The 22,159-nt window shown below is 42.2% G+C and overlaps 1 protein-coding gene across 3 annotated transcripts in view; it reads left to right on the top strand.

The window, feature by feature from the left end:
* LOC105473698 (protein phosphatase 1 regulatory subunit 36) overlaps positions 1–21,804 on the top strand; it is a 43,771-nt gene extending 21,967 nt beyond the window's left edge. For 2 of the 3 annotated variants that reach the window (XM_011727629.2, XM_011727628.2), the window contains 4 exons: positions 19,213–19,255; positions 19,571–19,749; positions 20,484–20,675; positions 21,540–21,804. In XM_011727629.2, the coding sequence (XP_011725931.1) occupies positions 19,213–19,255; positions 19,571–19,749; positions 20,484–20,675; positions 21,540–21,726 (601 nt within the window). In that variant the 3' untranslated portion in view covers positions 21,727–21,804. Of the gene's footprint in view, positions 1–5,161; positions 5,297–19,212; positions 19,256–19,570; positions 19,750–20,483; positions 20,676–21,539 lie in introns of all 3 variants that reach the window. The other variant, XM_011727627.2, reaches the window with a different exon arrangement.
* The last annotated feature ends 355 nt before the right edge of the window (positions 21,805–22,159 follow it).

Raw genomic sequence — 22,159 nt, 5'->3', positions numbered from 1 at the left:
GGACTTAGAAGGTTTGAAGATTCTTACTATTTCCAAATAGAAACTTATTAGACATTTTTTGCACTTTGGCTTATATTTTTATGGTATTTCCTCTTCTGAGGCTTATTGCTAATCTAGCAAAAAGATTTGTTTAATTTCTTTTTTCTTTTTTTTTTTGAGATGGAGTCTCGCTCTGCCACCCAGGCTGGGGTGCAGTGGTGCAATCTTGGCTCATTGCAACCTCCACCTCCCAGGTTCAAGCGATTTTCCCAACTCAGCCTCCTGAGTAGCTGGGATTACAGGTGCCCACCACCACGCCCAGCTAATTTTTGTATTTTTAATAGAGATGGGGTTTCACCATGTTGGCCAGTCTGGTCTCAAACTCGTGACATCAGGTGATCTGCCTGCCCCAGCCTCCCTGCCTGCTCCCTCCCTGCCTGCTTCAGCCACCATGCCTGGCCTACTTTCTTAATTGATAAGAATAGATAATAAGACAGGTTTTCTAGTTAAAGATGCAAACAAACATATTAGAACACAGTGGTATAAGGCAGACTGTTCCTTAGAAGGAATCAGTTACTCAGATTGACAAAAACAAACCAATCAAAGCCTTAAAAGTATGAATTTTGGCCGGGCGCGGTGGCTCACGCCTGTAATCCCAACACTTTGGGAGGCTGAGGTGGGTGGATCACAAGGTCAGGAGTTCGAGACCAGCCTGACCAACATGGTGAAACCCCATCTCTACTAAAAATACAAAAATTAGCTGGACATGGTGGCACACGCCTATAATCCCAGCTCCTCAGGAGGCTGAGGCAAGAGAATCGCTTGAACCTGGGAGGCAGAGGTTGCAGTGAGCCGAGATGGCACCACTGCACTCCAGCCTGGTGGACAGAGCGAGACTCTGCCTTAAAAAAAAAAAAGTATGGATTTTATGGTGTGATTCTAAAAATAAAAATTACAACTCTTTATTTTCAGGCTTCCTGTGGTCAGTTGGTTTACTTACTATAATAGAATTAAATGTTGATTGCATTGAGGTATCTGCACAGAAGAAAAAAATTGATTTCAAATACCAAGATAGAGCATAGGGATAGTAATAGCATTTAATTCACAGAGTTATTATACAGAAGTAGATGAGACAGTGTTTCTTAACCCAGTGCATGGCACTTGGGAAGAAAGCCTACAGCCATGAGAGGAAAGCAGAAAAGGGTGAAAATGGATGGCAAAGGTATACTTAGATGATGTCAGGTGATTAAAAGCCCTACTTCCGGAAGAAGAAGTCTTATCTCTGTTTTACAAGTGAAGAAATTAAGGCTCACAGAGGTTAAATAGTGTGTTGGGGATTACATACTATACCTAGGAGATTACATTATAGTTCCTAGGTGGAACTGATGTTAGAACCCAGGTCTGTTTAACTCCAAGGCTTGTGCCTGAACCACTGCACAACATGCCCAGCACTTCCCACCAGTCAACTGCACTGTTTTCCAGAGTTTATCTGTCCATAATTAGAATTTTTAGCTTCTGAACAATTATGTATGTACTGTCTGTTTGTTTGAGACAGAGTATTGCTCAATCAACCAAGCTGGAGGGCAGTGGCACAATCTCGGCTCACTGCAACCTCCACCTCCTGGGTTCAAGTGGTTCTCCTGCCTCAGCCTCCTGAGTAGCTGACACTACAGGCATGTGCCACCATGCCTGGCTGATTTTTTATATTTTTGGTAGGGATAGGGTTTCACCATGTTGGCCAGGCTGACCTTGAACTCCCGACCTCAGGTCATCCACCCACGTCAGCCTCCCAAAGTGCTGGGATTATTGGCCTGAGCCACTGTGCCCAGCCTGTATGTACTTTTAAACATAATATCATATGTACTTTCAAGTTATTATAATCTTCATAATTATAATTTTTAATGGTAGCATAGTTTTCCATCAAGCCAATGTGTGTGCATTGACTTACCTACTAAGAGGCAGTATATTGTAGTGGTTAAGGGTAAAGATTTTGATGCCTGGGCTACATCTCGTGGGAGACTCACTCATAAGTTAGGTTAATAAGCATCAAGTCCTTAAACAATATCTGACTGTATTGCTGCTCCCTTTATCCTTCTGTATTAGTCTGTTCTTATGCTTCTAATAAAGACTACCCAAATGAGTAATTTATAAAGGAAAGAGGTTTAATGGACTCACAGTTCCACATGACTGGGGAGACCTCACAATCATGGTGGAAGGCAAATGAGGAGCAATGGCACATCTTACATAGTGGCGGGCAAGAGAGCGTGCGCAGGGGAACGCCCCTTATAAAACCATCGGATCTCATGAGACTTATTCACTATCGTGAGAACAGTACGGGAAAGACCTGCCACCATGTTCAGTTACCTCCCATTGGGTCCCTCCCATGACACATGGGAATTATGGGAGCTACAATTTAAGATGAGATTTGGGTGGGGACATAGTCAAACCGTATCATTTTATATATTTTGGCAATTTCTAGTTTTTCTGATATATAAATAATGATTGCATTGAATGTCCTCATGCATAAAAATTTCCTCCTAATTTTGGATGATGTTTTTAAAAGAATAAATTTCCAGGAGAGATGATATTGGATCAAAATTTATGATAATTTCTATGGCTCTTGAAATTATTTTCAGTTTTTTTTCCCAAAGGATTATGCCAATTTTCTTTTACAAGCAATGCATAAGCATATCCATTTCAGCAAAATTTTGTCAGCATTATTGTTTGCATTTTTAAATAATGTGCTTTAAAAATGAACCACTAACTGGGTTTGTATTTAAGGCAGTTTTACAAAATTAGATGAAAACAGTATGGGGGAATGGTTTCCAGACACAGAAATGTGGTGCAAGCAGGCCACCTCTGCCTGGAGTTTTGTATATAGGTTAGCTTCTCTTGAGTATTTTTTTTTTTCATAGCTTTTTCCTTTTTTTTCCATTTCAACACATCAGTCCTTTATGTATATGTGCATATGTGGTCTAGGGACCACTTGCCTTGAAATCATTTGGGAAGATTGTTTTAAATTTCCTGGGCTAGACCCAGACTCCTGAGCCAGAATCTTGGAGAGAGGATTGCACTGGGAATTTGTACTTTTAGCAAGTATCCCCAGTGATTCTTTCATAATTCATAGGTTTATTAAAACTTGAGAAGCATTGGCCTAAAAGCTTCAAGGCATTCCTTGGTGGTTGTAGTTTGATTTGGTTGTTTTCTACAGCAAAAGAAGAATATGAGCTACTGGCAGCTCTGGCAGAGTAGGGTGACCAGTGAGGGTGGAGCTGCTGAAGGAAACAGGCACAGGGGTGTGGCCACTGGGGTGCGTCTGGAGGGGTGTGTTTGGGTTATATGGCATTTGGGCACTTAACGTTGGAGCTCACTTTATTCCAGAAATCCATTTTATTCCAATGACTCATAAGCCTTTTCATCACATGTGATAACATTTTCTGCTTTGAAATGTCTATATTATCCTTAAATACACCCCCTTCCCCTCATGGCATATCTTCATGGAGTCAGTCTAATGGTTATATCAGAAGGGGCAGTCATTTGTCCCTGTTTAGAGTAAATATCATTTGGTGTCTAGTGACACCTCACTTTTCTTTTTTTTTTTTTTTTTTCGAGACGGAGTCTCGTGCTGTCACCCAGGCTGGAGTGCAGTGGTCGGATCTTGGCTCACTGCAAGCTCCGCCTCCCGGGTTTACGCCATTCTCCTGCCTCAGCCTCCTTTCACCGTGTTAGCCAGGATGGTCTCGATCTCCTGACCTTGTGATCTGCCCGTCTCGGCCTCCCAAAGTGCTGGGATTACAGGCTTGAGCCACCGCGCCCGGCCGACACCTCACTTTTCAATAAGAGTACAACTCACTTTTCAGTAACAGTACGTTGGAATGTATCATCAGCAATATTGTTTCCTACTGTATTGTACAGCAGAAACTTAAAATCTGGCTTCAGACATGCTGTAACCTAAGAACAGTTTGTCTTTGAGAAAGTTCATTTGCAATTCAATTGGAACTGTGGCTGGTTTCACAGGGAAGCAGTGTTATTGTAATTGATGCCAAAGTTCCCAGAGTAGTAGTCCACAGATGCCTCCTTAGCAGACACAACTACACTCAGAACTGAGTGTCGGTCCTTGTTCACACACTGAGCCCCAAGCTCAGTAATGACATAGAGAACACAGGGGACGCTGAGGTACATAGCCTTCACGGTTGTTTTAGGAAAATAGCAGGAAAGTAGGCTGCTAACTGCCTCAGCAACCAGTATAGATAATTTGTTAGTTGAGCTGTTCTGTATAAATTAGGACTACCTGCATATAAAATTGGGGATACATAACATGAAGTATAATCTAATAAAAAAGCAAAAATAGGCAGGGCGTGGTGGTTCATGTCTGTACTCCCAGCTCTTTGGGAGGCCAAGGTGGATGGATCACTTGAGATCAGGAGTTTGAGACCAGCCTGGCCAACATGACGAAACCCCATCTCTACTAAAAATACAAAAATTAGCCGGGCATGGTGGCAGGCACGTGTAATCCCAGTTACTCGGGAGGCTGAGGCAGGATAATTCTTTGAACCGGGAGGTGGAGGTTGCAGTGAGCCAAGATCATGCCACTGCACTCCAGCTTGGGTGACACAGCAAGACTGTGTCTAAAAAAAAAAAAAAAAAAAAGAGCAAAAATACACCGTAAACTTGAGATGCTGATTCCATTGATTAAATACGAAGGGACTTTAAGGATTTTCCTATATCACTGCTTAAATAAAATAAACTCATTGGTAAGTGAAGTCTGTTGACTCACTTGTATTTCTTTCAAAATAGTTTATGGCTGGGCACACTGGCTCACACTGCCATCCCAACACTTTGGGAGGCCAAGGGGAGGATCACTTGAGTCCAGGAATTCAAGATCAACCTGGACAACATAGTGAGACCCTGCCTCTACACAAAATAAAAAAAGATTAGATAGGCATAGTGGCGTGCACCTATAGTCCCAGCTACTTAGCAGGTTGAGGCAGGAGGATTGCTTGAGCCCTGGAGGTTGAGGCTGCAATGAATTATGATTGCACCACTGCACTCCAGCCTAGGTAGCAGAGCAAGACCCTGTCTTAAAAGAAAAAAAAAGTTTATAATTCTGACTTTTTGCTAGTTAATATAGGCATTTATGAAAATTAACCCAAATTCTCTTTTTTTTGTCCCCCCCCATCAGAGGCCTTGTAGAGAAAAAAGAAATGGAATTGGTTTTAAGTGAATTAGAAGCAGCACAGAGGTACTTGGCGCAGAAGTACTGTATCCTTGTGCTGGGCTTGGCAATGCCGGATAAGCATCACATGTGCTGTGGAAAGTAAGCACACATTTTACACTTCATTAGATCATCACTCCATCATAGACCCACACCCTTAAGATGCTTACGTTTGGCTTTGGTTAACTTGAGAAAATGTTCCTTCTTCTGTTGTCCAGAGTAATTGGGCTCAGGTGAGAATCTGTCCCAAACCCTTGTAATGTCTCCTTTGAGAGAGCGAAGTGCATGTGGAAGAAATCTGAGAATCTCAGCTGATATTTTTAAAACTTTCCACTGCTTGAGATTGAATGACATGGTCTCTCAGTGAAATCTTGCTCTCAACCATGAAGGGCTCTTGCTGCCAGACTTGGCTCCCTTGGGCAGGAGGCCTTGTGGGGCTGGTAGTGCAGGGGGATTAGGTGTCTCCCTACCCTTTCACTGCTTATTTTGCAGCAGCAACAATTGTGAGTAGGAGCTGCCGAGGTGTGGATTCTAAGATAGTTCTTTGTGGGAAGATCATTTTTACCTTAGGATGACTATTTTACACCACTGTAATTAAAACTTAAAGAGGAGTCTCATCACAGGTTTGGGATCACAAGGTCGAAAACATCAACCCTTAACTCAGAATCTCCTTCTCTGAGTTTCACAACAGGCCCCAGATCTACACCATGTCAGCCAGAACAGCTTTTTTCCCCTATAGGAAAATAATTTTCCCCTCCATAGGAAAAGAACCTAGTATATGATGTGTCTCTTTCTACATTCTCCACATTTTCAAAGACCAGCTTTGTTAATGAGCATACTTACACAGTTGTTGGTATATACATTTTTGTATTCTGTATTTCTGGGGTACTTTCTCTTATTATTCTGATTATATGATTTCACTTACCACTTTGAATAGGATTCTGTTATGTAACATACATATTTGCTTAACCATTCTTTTTGTGTACATTTGCATAATTTTAGTTTTTGTGTGTTATAATATTTCTGCATTGAATAGCTTTATACAAACTGCTTTGTTCATTTGGACTATTTCCTTGTGGCTTATTTTCCACAGTATATTTACCTAGAAGGCCACAAACAGTTTTGTAGCTCTTGATACATACTGCTAGATTGTTCTCTAAGAAGGTTAAGACATTTTGTATTACTATCAGCAGTACGTATATCTGGTTGCGTTGGATTTTATTACTTTAATATTTTTGACAGTTTAAAGGTGTATAAAAAGCTTAAAGATGTTTTATTTGACTGAGTATCTTTTTTTTTTTTTTGACGAAGTCTCACTCTTGTCCCCCTAGTCTGTAGTGTAATGGCACGATCTTGGCTCACTGCAACCTCTGCCTCCTAGGTAGTAATTCTCCTGCCTCAGCCTCCTGAGTAGCTGGGATTACAGGTGCTGCTACCACGCCCAGCTAATTTTTGTATTTTTAGTAGAGATAGGGTTTCACCATGTTGGTCAGGCTGGTCTCGATCTCCTGACCTCAGGTGATCCTCCCACCTCGACCTTCCAAAGTGCTGGGATTGCAGGCGTGAACCACTGAGCCCGGCCTTGACTATCTTTTATGATGGTGGAGGCTGTGGTCTTTCTGTGTAAAATAATTTGCTGCCTGCCTGTTCATTTAGTTTTAACCATCTATTAAATGGAAACTGGGAATTTGTATTTTTTTTTTTTTTTTTGAGACAAGTCTTGCTCTGTGGCCCAGGCTAGAGCGTAGTGACAAGGTGTGATCTCAGCTCACTGCAACCTCTGCATTCCGGGCTCAGGTGATCCTCTCACCTCAGCCTCCTGAGTAGCTGGGGCTACAGATGTGCACCACCATGCCCAGCTAATTTTTCTATTTTTAGTAGAGATAGGGTTTCTCCATGTTGCCCAGGCTGGTTTCAAACTTCTGGGCTGAAGTGATCTGCCTGCCTTGGCCTCCCAAAGTGCAGGGATTACAGGCATGAGCCACTGTGCTCAGCTGAAAATTTGTATAATTTTAAAATATGTATCCCATAGCAAGGATTGGTCATTTGTATTTCTAGTTTGTTGCTTTCTTTTTGGTATTTATGTTTTTACATATTAGGAAAATGTTTCACATTTTTATTTATTTGGATACATCTACGTTGTTTCTGATGCTACTCGAGAGTCATGCAAGTTCTTGCCATTCCTAGGTTAAACTATTTACCTTTCTTTCCTAGTTTTAAACAATAAGGTTTTAAAAAAATGTTGATCTTTGATCTATTTGAGATTTGTTACAACATATAAGAAGAGTTATGAATCTTAAGATATTTTGTCTTTACTAATATCCAACTTTCCAATACTTAGTGATTTTAGTCTCCACACTCTGTAACATTTCTTATTTATTAGGTGTTGAATTTTTCTAATATTTTAACCCAATTTGGGGAATTCCTATTGAGTTTTATTGATCAGTTTTTCTGTTATAAATACAGGACTATATGGTTGATATTTTTCTTTGATTTATTCAACTCACGTTGAGTGCCTGTTATGTGGTAGTTATGGTGCCAAGTGCTAGGGTGCAAAGAACATACAGTCTTCAAGGAGTGTGTACAGTCTAATGGAGGAGTCATCAAGTAAGGAAAGCAAAGATTGCTGGTCAGTATAATAGCGGCATAGACAGATAATGGGCACCCGTAGCAGGAGAGTGAGGGGTGTCCCTTAGGGACACTTGACTGAGGAGCATAGGCGGAAGCCAGGCAGGAAAGGGTGTGACTTAACATCTGATAACAAGAGTCACTCCTCTTTCCTTTGGCAATGTTCTATCTGGCCATTTTGCCTATTTGAGATAAGTTGCTAGTTTGTCCTAAAGATAAATTCCTTAAACTAGAATTCCTGAGTCAAATACTATGCACATTTAAATGTGATATATCATGTGTAAATTTTAAGAGTCTTATTCAAGAACACATGTTGCTGTGACAAAAGATAAATGGAAAAACATAATTTGAGGTCCCTTTTTTGGGTTAGTCTTGGTAATTGAAAATGCTTCATGAAATTCTGTGTTTATATTTTGCTGTTCTTACTCTATTTTTCCAGTTTATTTTTTCTTATTACCCAACTCTTACTAAAAGTTTTGCTTAATCCATGTTTTAATGTCTTTCATTTGAGCATCAATTTCTACCCTCCCATATAATGAACTTTACAAATATGAGATGTGGTTGCAATTTTTTTTTCTTTTTTCACTTTTTCTGGATGTTCCAATCTTTTCTGCCTACCTACGAAAAGAAAAGGCAGGACAGAGACTGTATGTGGCTAATTCAGTCTTTTTTTTTTTTCTTTTTTTTTTTCAGATGGAGTCTCGCTCCATCGCCCAGCCTGAAGTACAGTGGCACTATCTCTGCTCACTGCAACCTCTGCCTCCTGGGTTCAAGCAATTCTCCTGACAGCCTCCCGAGTAGCTAGGATTACAGGCACACACCAACAAGCCTGGCTAATTTTTGTATTTTTAGTAGAGATGGGGTTTCATCATATTGGTCAGGCTGGTCTCAAACTCCTGACCGCAGGTGATCCACCCACCTCAGCCTCCCAAAGTGCTGGGATTACAGGCATGAGCCACGGCACTTGGCCCTAATTCATTCTTTAGTTGGGTAGATTTTTTTCCAAGTTACCTAGGGTCTGAGGGGCACAGGCATATATTCTCTAATTTCTTCTTGGCTATTCATAAGGAGCTATATTAGTTTATAAAGTTAAAAAACAGATATACATATGAAGTTTCTCTCGGCTGGAACTTGATATTTATTGATGTTTGCATCGATATACTTTCAGTTCAGGCTCACTTTCTTTGTGTTTTGGTTGTTTCTTGGCATTGTTGGCCATTTCTCTTCTTTCACACCCCTGTTTCTATAGTGGTAGATGTCCTCGATCCACTTCCGAGGCCCACCATCTGTGTGATTCGATTCACCATGTGTGTGTGATTTTTCATGACTTGGGAATACACTCTTAATGTGTATCCCTGACAACACCCATTCTTTATTCTACTACATCCGTTCTGCAGCTTTCAAGTTTTTGCTGCTGCAGTTCTTTTATGGAGTTGACAAGTTTGGTTCTGCTTTCCAGCATGGGACCATGAAAATGTGGCACTCAGGGAGTGTAACTGAGCAGTGGCCCCAGCTGTTGCGCCTGAATCCACCACCAGGTCTGCACTGAGGCCACATGTTTTAGCCTGTTTGGGTTGCTATAGCCAAGTACCATAGATAGGGTGGCTTATAAACAACAGAAATATCTTTCTCACAGTTCTACAGGCTGCAGGTCTAAGATCAGTATACCAGCATGGTCAGGCTCTGGTGAGGGCCCTCTTCTAGGTTGCAGACTGCCAGCTTCTCATTGTATCCTCAACATGGCAGAAAGAAGATGACAGAGCTTTCTGGGGTCTCTTTTCTAGAACACTAATTCATATATAAGGGCTCTATGTTCATGACTTAATTACTTCCAGAGGCCTCACATCCTGATACCATCACACTGGGAGTTAGGATTTCAACATACGAATTTCGGGAGAACACAAACATTCAGCCCATTGCACCATGCTTCCCATAGGCTGCCTCCTGCCAGTGTCTGAGTGCAGCAGGCCCATTCCTCACCGTTGCGGGAGTCCTCTGACTGACAGCTTCAGCTCGAGGACTCCCCTTTGGCCTGGTCAAAACTTTCCTAGAGATTTGCCACTGTCTGAGTTCCTTCCTACCCAGACCCTCCTGCCTTTCTTCTCTCACAGGCTCAGACATGCATTGAGGTGTGACGGCGCTCCTTGCCTTCTCCAGTTCTCTCATTTTCTGTCACCATCGTTTCCTCCAATAAATCTCATGTCTAGTCCTGTCTTGGTGTCTGCTTCTGATAACATATCCAACATCATAGCATTTTTAAGCTTTGCTGCCATGATTACTTTTTTTTTTTTTTTTTGAGACAGAGTCTTGCTCTGTCGCCCAGGCTGGAGTGCAGTGGCGTAATCTCAGCTCACTGCAAACTCCCCTTCCTGGGTTCACGCCATTCTCCTGCCTCAGCCTCTCAAGTAGCTGGTACTACAGGCGCCCGCCACCATGCCCTAATTTTTTGTATTTTTAGTAGAGATGGAGTTTCACCATGTTAGCCAGGATGGTCTCTATCTCCTGACCTCGTGATCCGCCTGCCTTAACCTCCCAAAGTGTTGGGATTACAGGCGTGAGCCACCACGACTGGACTTTTTTTTTTTTTTTTTTTTTTGAGACAGAGTTTCACTCTTGTTGCCCAGGCTGGAGTGCAATGGTGCAATCCTGGCTCACTGCAACCTCTGCCACCACGCCTGGCTGATTTTTTGTATTTAGTAGAGACGGGGTTTCACCGTGTTAGTCAGGCTGGTCTTGAACTCCTGACCTCAGCTGATCCACCCGCCTCGGCCTCCCAAAGTGCTGGGATTACAGGTATTTCATCACCGCGCTTTTTGTGTCTTTTAAAAGTACAGTCAGTCCTCGTCTTTTATGCATTCAGCTTTCTACAGCCTGTTGTTCTTTCTTACAGTAATGTTCCTAAACCAATGTTTTTCAAAGTATAAGTTACAACACATTAATGGATCTCAAAATCAATTTAGTAAGTCTTGAAGAGAATAGACTAGAACTTTAAAAAGCAGAGTACATCATAAAAAGTAAAAGTAAGTATTGTTTTAGGAGACTTTTGTTTCAGTGTGTATTGGGGACTCTATTAAATATATTTCTTTCTGTGGGTTACAGTAAAAAATAAAAACCACAATGAGATACTATTTCACACTAGTCAGAATGGCCGTTATTAAAAAGTCAAAAAATAACAGATGCTGGCAAGGTTGCAGAAAAAAGGGAACCCTTATACACTGTTGGTGGGAGTGTAAATGAGTTCAACCACTGTGGAAAGCAGTATGGCAATTCCTCAAGAGCTAAAAGCAGAACTACCATTTGACCCAGCATTCCCATTACTGGGTATATACCCAGAGGAATGTAAAGCATTCTGCCATAAAGACATATGCATGCGAATGTTCATTGCAGCACTGTTCACAATAGCAAATACATGGAATCAATGGAATCAACCTAAATGCCCAACAATGACACACTGGATAAATAAAAGGTGGTATGTTTACACCTTGGAATATTCTGCAGCTATAAAAAAGAATGAGATCATGCCTTCTGTGGGAACATGGATAGAGCTGGAGGCTATTATCCTTAGCAAACTAGCACAGGAGAGGAAAATCAAATACTGCATGTTCTCATTTATTTATAAGTGGGAGCTAAATGATAAGAACTTATGAACACAAAGAAAGAAGCAACAGATACTGGGGTCTACTTAAGGTGAGAAGGGTAGGAGGAGGGAGAGGAGCAGAAAAGATAAGTAGTGTGTACTGAGCTTAATACCCGAGTGATGTGATAATATGTACAACAATCCCCCGTGACTCGTGTTTATCTATGTAAACTTCACATGTACCCCCAAACCTAAAATTAAAAGAAAAAAGAAACCCAAAAGGACAAGAGCATATATAAAATAATGGAATTGTTACATTTAATATCTCTGATGAGTGAGGTATAGTAGTAGATATAACATAGAGATACTTAGAAGTTGGGGATGTTTCAGCATCAAAAATACCTTTCTGTGATCCAAAAACAGGAAGCTTTTGCCGGTGTCTAGGGCTGTTGGTGGAGGTTTAGCTTGCTGTAGACTTCATTGTTTAGAAAGAAGTAGTGTTTTCTCTTGACAAAGTTTTTAAGAAAAGCATTATGATAAAATTACAGTTATCTTTATAGTTTCCTACTCAATCATTTACAACATCACTATTAACACTGATTTCTTTTGTCTTTAAAGTGTCACTTCTAGTTAGAAAACTAGGATTTAAGGTTAAAAAACCTGCTCTTGGGCTGGGCACGGTGACTCACTCCTGTAATCCCGGCACTTTGGGAGGCCGAGGCAGGCAGATCACGAGGTCAGGAGATCGAGACCATCCTGGCTAACGTGGTGAAGCCCAGTCTCTACTGAAAATACAAAAAATTAGCCGGGCGTGGTGGCGTGCGCCAGTAGTCCTAGCTACTCAGGAAGCTAAGGCAGGAGAATGGTGTGAACCTGGGAGGTGGAACTTGCAGTGAGCCGAGATCACGCCACTGCACTCCAGCCTGGGGGACAGAGTGAGACTCCATCTCAAACAAACAAACAAACAAAACAAAAACCTGCTCTTAAGAAATGATTTTAGCCAGGCACAGTGGTTCATGCCTGTAATCCCAGCACTTTGGGAGACTGAGGCAGGAAAATCACTTGAACCCAGGAGTTCAAGACCAGCCCGGGCAACACAGTGAGACCCTCTCTCCAGAAAAAAAATTTAAAAATTAGCTGGGCATGGTGGTGCATGCCTGTATTTCCAGCCACCTGGGAGGCTGAGGTGGGAGAACTGCTTGAGCCAGGGAGCTTGAGGCTGCAATGTGTCGTGATCGTGCTGTTGCACTCTAGCTTGGGTGACCGAACAATACCCTGCCTCAAAAAAAAATTTTTTTTTTAATTTCTCATACTTAAGGTTTAATCTTTAAAAACACATATACATTGCAAACTAATGTTGGGATAAAAAGCAAACTACAAACAATTATACCATAATTAGAGAATTTATAATATTTTTTAGTTCTCGGCATAATTGTACCACTGAAGTAATTGTACTTTTTCCAAGGCAATTTTTATATAAACCTTTAAAGGAACGCATATGTTTGAAAGTAGGTGATGGCCTCTGTTTAGCACTAGCTCATTTCCAGATGGTGCTGGTCATTTTTCCACTGTGTGCGACATAACCCATGTTTCCTCTGCCTGCCGGATAGCAGTTTATAGAAGAATGAGCGTAGATCTCGCCACCCACATAACAAATTCCATACAGGTCAGACGCCGAACAAAGGACATAGAAGACAGACTGGAACAGGTTTTTGCCATGATTCAGAAGTTTATATTGTTCTTTTGGTGGCTTTTATGTAGGAGGAGATGAGGACAATGTTTTTGCCAGTTATGGTGATTAACTCATTTTAACATTTCACTTCTTTCTGATTTCAGTAAGCTAATATTTGCATGTGTGTTTTCTGATTTTTCTCTCTCAGATATGTGTTACCGAAGTGAACTGGGGTCTGCTTGCCTGATGCAGTCAGGTGAAACATCCACACCATGGTTTGTAATATCAGGAGAAAGGAGAGCATTTATTTGCAGGTCGCCAAGCAAGTAGAATCAGGCAGCTCTCGCTTAAGACCTGACCTCTCTGATGGCTTGCAAGCAAGGGTTTTTAAAGGCAGGAGTAAATTTTAGGAAAGCAGAAGTTACAGGCAAAATTATAAATCAATACATGGAGGTTATATATTGGTTTGGACTAAAAAGGCAGGATATTTTGAAGCGGGGCCTTACAGGTCATAAGCAGATTCAAAGATTTTCTGATTTGGTTAAGGTAGAGCAGCTTTGTTTAAAAAACTTGGGGTCTGTAGGAAGATGTGTTAGGTCTGGCTCGTGGACATGACTTCTTCTAGGCCTCTCAGGAAGAACTTTAGAACAATGAATGCAGTCAGAGTTCAGTCCTCAATCTCCTCTTATCTGAGGTCTACATGCCAGTGGACCCATTTGGTGGGGGTCTGAGTTTCTAAAAAACAACCAGGGACGTATGTTAAAATGTTATTTTTACTTTATATAGAGAACCAAACATCTTGTGACTCTAACTTCCTTGGCTGTCTTTTAAGCTACTGTTACCTTCTTGCTTATCAAGTTGCTCATTTACTTCTCAGAGCTAGCTAGGTGCCTGGAGTTTCCCTTAAAGGAACTCAAGGCTTTCCTTTATTTCCATGTTTGGGGGTGGGGGTGGGGTGGCAGGTCCCTAAGTGTAGGGGGGTTGGTCCCTGTTTTGTCTCATATGCACACTTAATATTGGACTACAACACGTTATGCTATTTATCTCTAGGATTAAAGATTTTAGTAGAACCAGCAGTTTGGGTGCTGTTAATTTAGTGCTTTCATGTCTCTTGAGAAGTAGAAGCATGTGCCTTTAAATGTCTGAGGAACCCTGACATCCCAAAAGCTTTGGCAGAATTTTGATGAACATGTTCAATAAAAGTTCTCTGTGTTTTCCAAGTTAAGATATGAAAACCTCCTTGGTGGCAGGCACATGCCATAGTTAGATCTTTTCTTTGGTGATGGCCAATGCTGGCTCCACCCCCGCCTTGACCCTAGCATTTATACCTTCTTCCACTGTTCTCAGTGCAGCTGTCACTTGATGGGTGACCAGAGAGGCTAGCGGTGGGGCTGACGGGGAAAAAGGGAGTCTTTTTGAAACTCAGGTGTATAAATTATCCCTAAGCCCTGTTCCTCTGCCCTTACCCCCAGTCACATGCTGCACCAAAGCCTCTTTCCCCTCCCCTAAAATACATCCCTTTGATACTGTCTTGTATAGAGCAGACCTTGCCCTTCATTGAAACCTGATTATACCTACAGCAGCAGGGGGCAAATAGGGGAGCACAACTTTTTTTTCTTCCCAGCCCAGAAGTCTGGGACTAAACTTTGTTTCCCTTTAGGAATGACAAATCATAAAATATACTTTCTTCATTTTGATTTGGAGCCAAGAGTCTAAGGTAGCAAGAAGGAATAAGAAAGCATCATAACAGGCCACTAAAAATCTCTAGATTTACTACCAAGCTGGCTTTCCCCTCTTTCCTTTGGGTTGTGTCCTCAAACATGGAATGCATGGCGTCCGTGCTCACCAGCATGGTGGCCACTTGCCACAAGTGGCTAGTGAGCACTTTGAAATGTAGATAGTCCAAATTGAAACATACTGTAAGTGAAAAATAAGCACTGTACACAGAAAATCTAAAAATGAATAAAATATCTCAGTACTTTAGAAATATTGCTTCTATATTGAAATGATAATGTTTTGGGGGGTTTAGATAAAATATATTATTAAATTAGCTTCACTTGTTTCTCTTCACTTGTTTTTCTTCTAGAAAATTTAAAATTACATTTATGACTTGTATTATATTTCCACGGATTGTATTGTTTAAACCCCATTTCTATTTGCAGACAATTTTGGGAGGCTTAAATTTTGTTATTTTAATTTTTTAAAATTAAATTAAATTTATTTTTATTTTTTATTTTTTTGAGATGGAGTCTCACTTTGTCACCCAGGCTAGAGTGCAGTGGCACTATCTCGGCTCACTGCAGCCTCAACTTCCTGTTCTCAAGCAATGCTCTCACCTGGCCCCAAAAGTAGCTGGGACTACAAGGTGTGTGCCACCACTCCCAGCTATTTTTTATTTTTTCTGTGTTTTTTTGTAGAGATCGGGTTTCACCAACTTGCCCAGGCTGGTCTTGAACTCCTGAGCTCAAGCGATCCTCCTGCCTTGGCCCCCCAAAGTGCTAGAATTACAGGTGTGAGCCACCACGCCCAGCCAATTTTATTTTATAATCAATAAAATTTTAAATTTATAATCAATTTATTTTAAGTATATATACTTAATATAAAAATTATAAAATACCAAAAAAGACAGGAAAACGACTCAAAATATACCAGCTAGAAATAAATATGTAGAGCTTTTAACTTTGAAGTCCCCAAATGTATTCATTGTATGCACCCATTTCCTGGGCACATTTCTATTTCATATGCAGGGCTAAATCAGAATGGTAAGAAGAAACCCATGACATTCTGTACTTAATTTTTGCAGTATGGGTTACATCAGTTTGCTTTGGGCATTAAGAGAGAAAGAGTTAGGCCAGGCGCCATGGCTCACACCTGTAATCCCAGCACTTTTGGGAGGCTGAGGCAGGCGGATCACCTGAGGTCAGGAGTTCAAGACCAGCCTGACCAACATGGAGAAACCCCATCTCTACTAAAAATACAAAATTAGCTGGGCGTGGTGGGGCATGTCTGTAATCCCAGCTACTTGGGACACTGAGGCAGGAGAATCGTCTGAACCTGGGAGGCGGAGGTTGTGGTGAGCCAAGATCGTGCCATTACACTCCAGCCTGGGCAACAAGAGTGAAAGTCTGTCTCAAAAAAAAGAAAAAAAAAGAGAGAGAGAGAAAGAGTTCCAGTGTGTATGGCAACTTGAGGGAAAGTGGAAAGAGGTTCATGTTACCTTCTCTTCTTCTTTTTTTTTTTTTTGTCTTTTTTTGAGATGGAATCTTGCTCTGTGCCCAGGTTGCAGTACAGTGACGCAATCTTGGCTCACTGCAACCTCCACCTCCTGGGTTCAAGCAATTCTCCCTGACTCAGCCTCCTGAGTAGCTGTGATTACAGGCAACTGCCGCCACGCCCAGCTAATTTTGTATTTTTAGTAGAGATGGGGTTTCTCCATGTTGGTCAGGCTGGTCTCGAACTCCTGACCTCAGGTGATCCACCTGCCTCGGCCTCCCAAAGTGTTGGGATTACAGGCGTGAGCCACTGTGCCCAGCCTTACCTTCTCTTCTAATATCTAAAAAAAGAACCCAGAAAGAAAAGGAAAGAAAGTGTGTTTCCTGGGCAATCACTCTCATTTCAAAACCGTGCTAAGATGGTGCTGGTTTGCCTTGTGCTGTGGTGAGCTCTGCTCTCGATCTCCCAGAATGCAAGCTGACTTTATTCCCAAAACAGACTTTGGCTGGTTTTCTTGCTTCAGCTTGGCAGGTGTTCATGGTCTCTGGTTTCAGCTGGCAGAAGATTTACAGTTGGTTACGGAAGAGGAGCTTTCAAAGGGCAGAAATTTCACATCAGCACACCCCTCAGGTGGAGGCCTCAGGTTGCACAGAAAAGAAATGCTGAGGGTTGCTCCGAAAAGTTTCCGCTGAGCTCTGTTGTTCAATATGTTTATCTGCAAACTATTTTAAAGAAAAAAGCTTATTCTCCTCACATTCCAGTTATGAGGACAGATGTGGGTATCTGACAGGCCTGATTTTTAGTACAGGATCTGCCCCTAATTAAATATATGTCTTTGGACTTAAGTCTCAACTTCAGTTTCCTCAGTTGAGAATTGGGAATAATAATGTTGACTATACCGTAGGGATGTTATGAAGACCAGATATGATCATACATGTAAAGGGCTTAGCATGGTGCGGGATGTTATGAAAACTAGATATGATCATACGTGTAAAGGGCTTAGCGCGGTACCCGGCACATACTCCGTACTTAGTCCATGTTCACTGTAATTGCTATTGCCGCAGTTCTTTATTGAAGACTTGCACATGAAGAAACCAATATATAATGAAGAGAGTCTGTAGGAGGGGAGGGGCAGGCCCCAGTAACCACCTCTTCGGCCTCATTCCCCAAGTGAAGGGCTAGTTTAGGCCCATTCAGACCAGGAAGTCCTTGTGAGAAGGCCGAAGGTCCTGTGAGATTTGGGTCATCTTTCCCAGACTGTGGGAGTTCAGGATGGTTCTGGAGAGCCTGGTACCAAGGCCAATCCTCAGAGTCACAGTTCCTCCAAGGAAGGCTCCAACAAAAGCAGAAGCAGGTCGGGCACCTTGGCTCATGCCTGTAATCCCAGCACTTTGGGACGGTGAGATGGGTGGATAGCTTGAGCTCAGGCATTCGAGACCAGCCTGGCCAACATGTGAAACCCCGTCTCTACAAAAAATACAAAAATTAGCTGGTCGTGGTGGCGTGTGCCTTAGTCCCAGCTACTTGGGAGGCTGAGGTGGGAGGATCACCTGAGGCTGGGGAGGTCAGGGCTGCCGTGAGCCATGATTATGCCACTGTGCTTCAGCCTGGGTGACAGAGTGAGACCCTGTATCAAAGAAAAACAAATAGCCAGTGTGGTGGTGTATACCTGTGGTCCCAGCTTCTTATGAGGCTGAGGTGGGTACCAGGCTCTCCAGAACCATCCTGAACTCCTACAGTCTGGTGGGAGGATTGGAGGGGGGAGGATTGGCAGGTGGGAGGATTGCTTGAGCCCAAAAGGTTGAGGCTATAGTGAGCTATGATCACACTACCGCACTCCAGCTCTGTCTTAAAAAAGAAGCAAAACCAGGATCAGCCTTGAAGTGTCCAGGGTCTGGCCTTGGCTGCTGTGACTGATGAAGTGATTGCAGATGCATAGCCCCCTCAATCAACTCTCAAGGGCTCCCCAGACCAGGTCTGGTTTCCTAATGCTGGGAGTCAGAATCAGAATTGTTAGGAGGGGAGGCCATGTTCACTAATTGTGCCCATGCCAGTTTAGTATGTTTTTTTTTTTCTTTTTGAGATGGAGTCTTGCTCTGTCACCCAGGCTGGGATGCAGTGGCACAATCTCGGCTTACTGCAACTTCTGCCTCCCAGGTTCAAGCAGTTCTCCTGCCTCAGCCTCCCGAGTAGCTAGGATTAGAGGTGCTCACCACCACACCCAGCCAATTTTTGTATTTTTAGTAGAGACGAGGTATCACCATGTTGGCCAGGCTGGTCTCAAACTCCTGGCCTTAAGTGATCCTCCCACCTCGGCCTCCCAAAGTGCTGAGATTACAGGCATGAGCCACTGCGCCTGGCCAAGTATAGTATTCTTAACATTGAATTTGTGTTCCAAGGACTCCTGGTAAGAGAGAAGACTCAGGTTTGCCCATGCCCATCAAAAGGAGGAGCACACTGCTGTTCTCAGTCTATTGGTTGTTTTGGCATAGATCTTTGTGGCTTTTGTTTCTGTTTCTTTTTGTACCCAATAGCCATAACTATTGTTTGCTAATTATTTTCCTTTTCTTTATTGCAGCCTTACCTTCTAGTTCTCTGCTTCCTCTTTATCACCTTTCCACTCTCCTTACCTCCCCAATACTCAAATTACTAGAAGTCTTCGGAAAAATACATTTCCTCACTGGTTTGTTGACCCCAAATTTATATCGATTAACTTTTTACCATTCTAGGGATTTTTATCTGGGTAACATAGGAAGTTGAAGAAGAAAGTATTGAGACTCTTTATCAAGGCCTTTTGATAGCATTTGTGTAGCTGAAAATAATCTTGGGGCCAAGATAATGACCCTAACTTTAGAGGAAGATAAGGACTAGGTCCCTGAAAGATTGAACTTCCCTCTCAACCTATAGTTGTGACTTGTTATGTTACAGGGAGAAAATATCAGATACACAGAAAGACTGGAAGTTCTTTGAGGTGAGTCACTTATGTTTTGGTGCTTTTTGATATGAAACAATTTATACCAACAACAAATGACCATTTGTCAGACACTTATTTTTAGCGAATAGCCTTTCTAGAAAGGATGCTAACAAGCTATGTGCTATACCTTAAATTGTTGGTCTGATCTTCCTTGTGCAAAAGTGAGTACATGTGTAATTTTGCACAGTGTTTCAGGAATATTGGGAAATGGAGTCATCTGGGTTTGTGTCTGCTTAGCTGTGTTATATAGACAGGTGGGAGTTTTCCATTTCACAGCTAAGGATTGTGATTCTTGTCTATTTTTTGTTATAGTCCTTTTACACTTTCTGTACCTATGTGGCTTGGATTGTCTTCCGACGTCAACACTTGACAGAGATTGAAGAAGAAGTAGGGAGACTCTTTCGTACCAATATGTTCAACATTCCTCGCAGGAGGCGTGAAGATGAGGAATCAGGAGGAGAAAAGAAACGCATGACTTTTGTTCAGTTTAGGTATGACCTTTTGACTTTCCTATGCTCAAGGATATTTCTTTTCTTCCTTTCTTCCTTTCCTTTCTTTTCTTTTCTTTTTTCTCCTCTATTTTATTTTATTTTATTTTTTTGAAACAGAATCTTGCTCTGTTGCCAAGGCTGGAGTGCAGTGGCACAAGCTTGGCTCACTGCAACCTCCAACTCCTGGTTCAAGCAATTCTCCTATCTCAGCCTCCTGAGTAGCTGGTATTACAGACATGCACCACCACGCCTGGCTAATTTTTTGTATTTTTAGTAGAGACGGAGTTTCACCATGTTGGTCAAGCTAGTCTCAAACTCCTAACCTCAGGTGATTCACACACATCAGCCTCCCAAAGTGCTGGGATTACAGGTGTGAGCCACTGTGCCTGGCCTCGTCTTCTTTTTTTCAGACAGCATCTTATTCCGTCACCCACGCTGGAAGGCAGTGGCATGATCATAGTTCACTGCAGCCTCAACCTCCCAGGCTCAAGTGATCCTCCTATAGCTAGGACTGTGGGCATGCTGTCTCGCCTGGCTAATTTTTGAAATTTTTTGTAGAGATGGAGGTCTTGCTATGTTGCCCTGACTGGTCTCGAACTCCTGGACTTAAGTGATCCTCCCGTCTTGACCTCCCAAAGGGTTGGGATTACAGGCATGAGCCACTGCACTTGGCCTCAAGAACATTTCTAGAAAACAGGGTTGTATGACCTAAATGTCACCTTCCTCCCCGACAGGAGAATGATGGCAAAACGCCCAGCAATTAAAAAAGCCATCAACATGCGTTCTCCAGTCATGTCTACTCTGCTGCCATCTCTCAGAGAAAAAGCTCAAAACGTCTTTGAGAAAAAGTATCATCAAGTAGATGTCAGATTCCCAGCTGAGATGCAAAAGCATGTGGGAGCTTTGGACTCTGTGTCCATGCCAGTGTAAGTGGCTTGGCAAGAGAAACATGAGTGCCTTGAGGTGGCATCCCAGGTGGGACTGGAAGGGGCAGGGGCCCTCTGCCAGGGAACTGAGCCATGATGACAGCCCCCATTTTCTTACTTCTGCCCTGCTGCCCTCCTAGTTTCCTTTCTAGAGAATCTTGAGGTACACCCATCTAGACCAGAAAAAAAATTGCTAGGAAGTGGTGCTAGACTCCAAATAGTTCTAGTTTGGAGGAGTGAGTAACTGATTTATTTATTTATTATTATTATTGTTATTATTATTATTATTATTATTTGAGACAGAGTCCCTCTCTTGTTGCCCAGGCTGGAGTGCAGTGGCCCAATCTTGGCTCACTTCAACCTCTGCCTCCCGAGTTCAAGTGATTCTCCTGCCTCAGCCTCCTGAGTAGCTGGGATTACAGGCATGTGCCACCAGCCTGGCTAATTTTGTATTTTTAGCAGAGATGGGGTTTCTCCATGTTGGTCAGGCTGGTCTCAAACTCCCGACCTGAGGTGATCTGCCCCCCTCAGCCGCCCAAAGTGCTGGGATTACAGGTGTGAGCCACCGCGCCCGGCCCTGTAACTGAATTTTTTTAAGGCTGAGGTTTTTCTATTAGTAGAATCATTTTTGAGAAATGTGGGAAGCGCTACTACAAAATCTTGCTAAGAATTTACTTTTGGACTCATATATTAGACTACAGTAGTAGTTCATGGAAACAGGGAAGGTTTTTAAAAAGGGAGAGAGTGTATCTTAGCTTTAGTGTATATACACACACACATACACACAACCACAATCACAGTCTCAACTCTCCACGTCAGTCTTTGGCCTCACCACTTCAGCTGTCCCAATAATTCTTTTCACAGAGTTGGCATCTTGGGGGAGCCTCGATGTCTATTCAACCCCCATACGCTTCACCCCCTTGATCCAGAAGAAAACACAAAATCATTTGGGAGACATCCTTCCCTGATGGAAACAAATAACATAAGGATTCAGGATACACTGGACTTGGTCATGAAGACACTGTCCTCTCAAACATCATGCCCTAAGTAACCTGGTACATTCCATTTCTGTGATAAGTCCCTGTATCTCAAGTAAACTACTTTGACTTTATAGAAGATGGTTATTCGTTATTATTAAGCTTTAAAAATTTTTCAGATTGTCTGGTTAAAAGTTGAACAGCAGACAAAGAATTCCTGAAAGCTCTTGAAAAGCTCATTTTCCTATTTTTAGTAGTTTGCTTTATTGTTTATTTATTTATTTGAGCTCTATGTGACTACTAAGAGCAATGTATTAGAACATTTAGTCAGTGCTCTAGTGTACTAGTGAAGAAACATTCGTTTATTTTTCGAATTTTTTTTTTTTTTTTTGAGACAGAGTCTTGCTCTGTAGCCCAGGCTGGAGAGCAGTGACGTGATCTCGGCTCACTGCAAGCTCCACCTTGGTCAAGTGATTCTCCTGCTTTAGCCTGAGTAGCTGTGATTAC

Source organism: Macaca nemestrina, chromosome 7 (assembly GCF_043159975.1).
Source record: "Macaca nemestrina isolate mMacNem1 chromosome 7, mMacNem.hap1, whole genome shotgun sequence".
NCBI classification, from domain to species: domain Eukaryota; kingdom Metazoa; phylum Chordata; class Mammalia; order Primates; family Cercopithecidae; genus Macaca; species Macaca nemestrina.
Note: the sequence above shows the minus strand (reverse complement) of the source record. Positions and strands in the feature narration are given on the sequence as shown.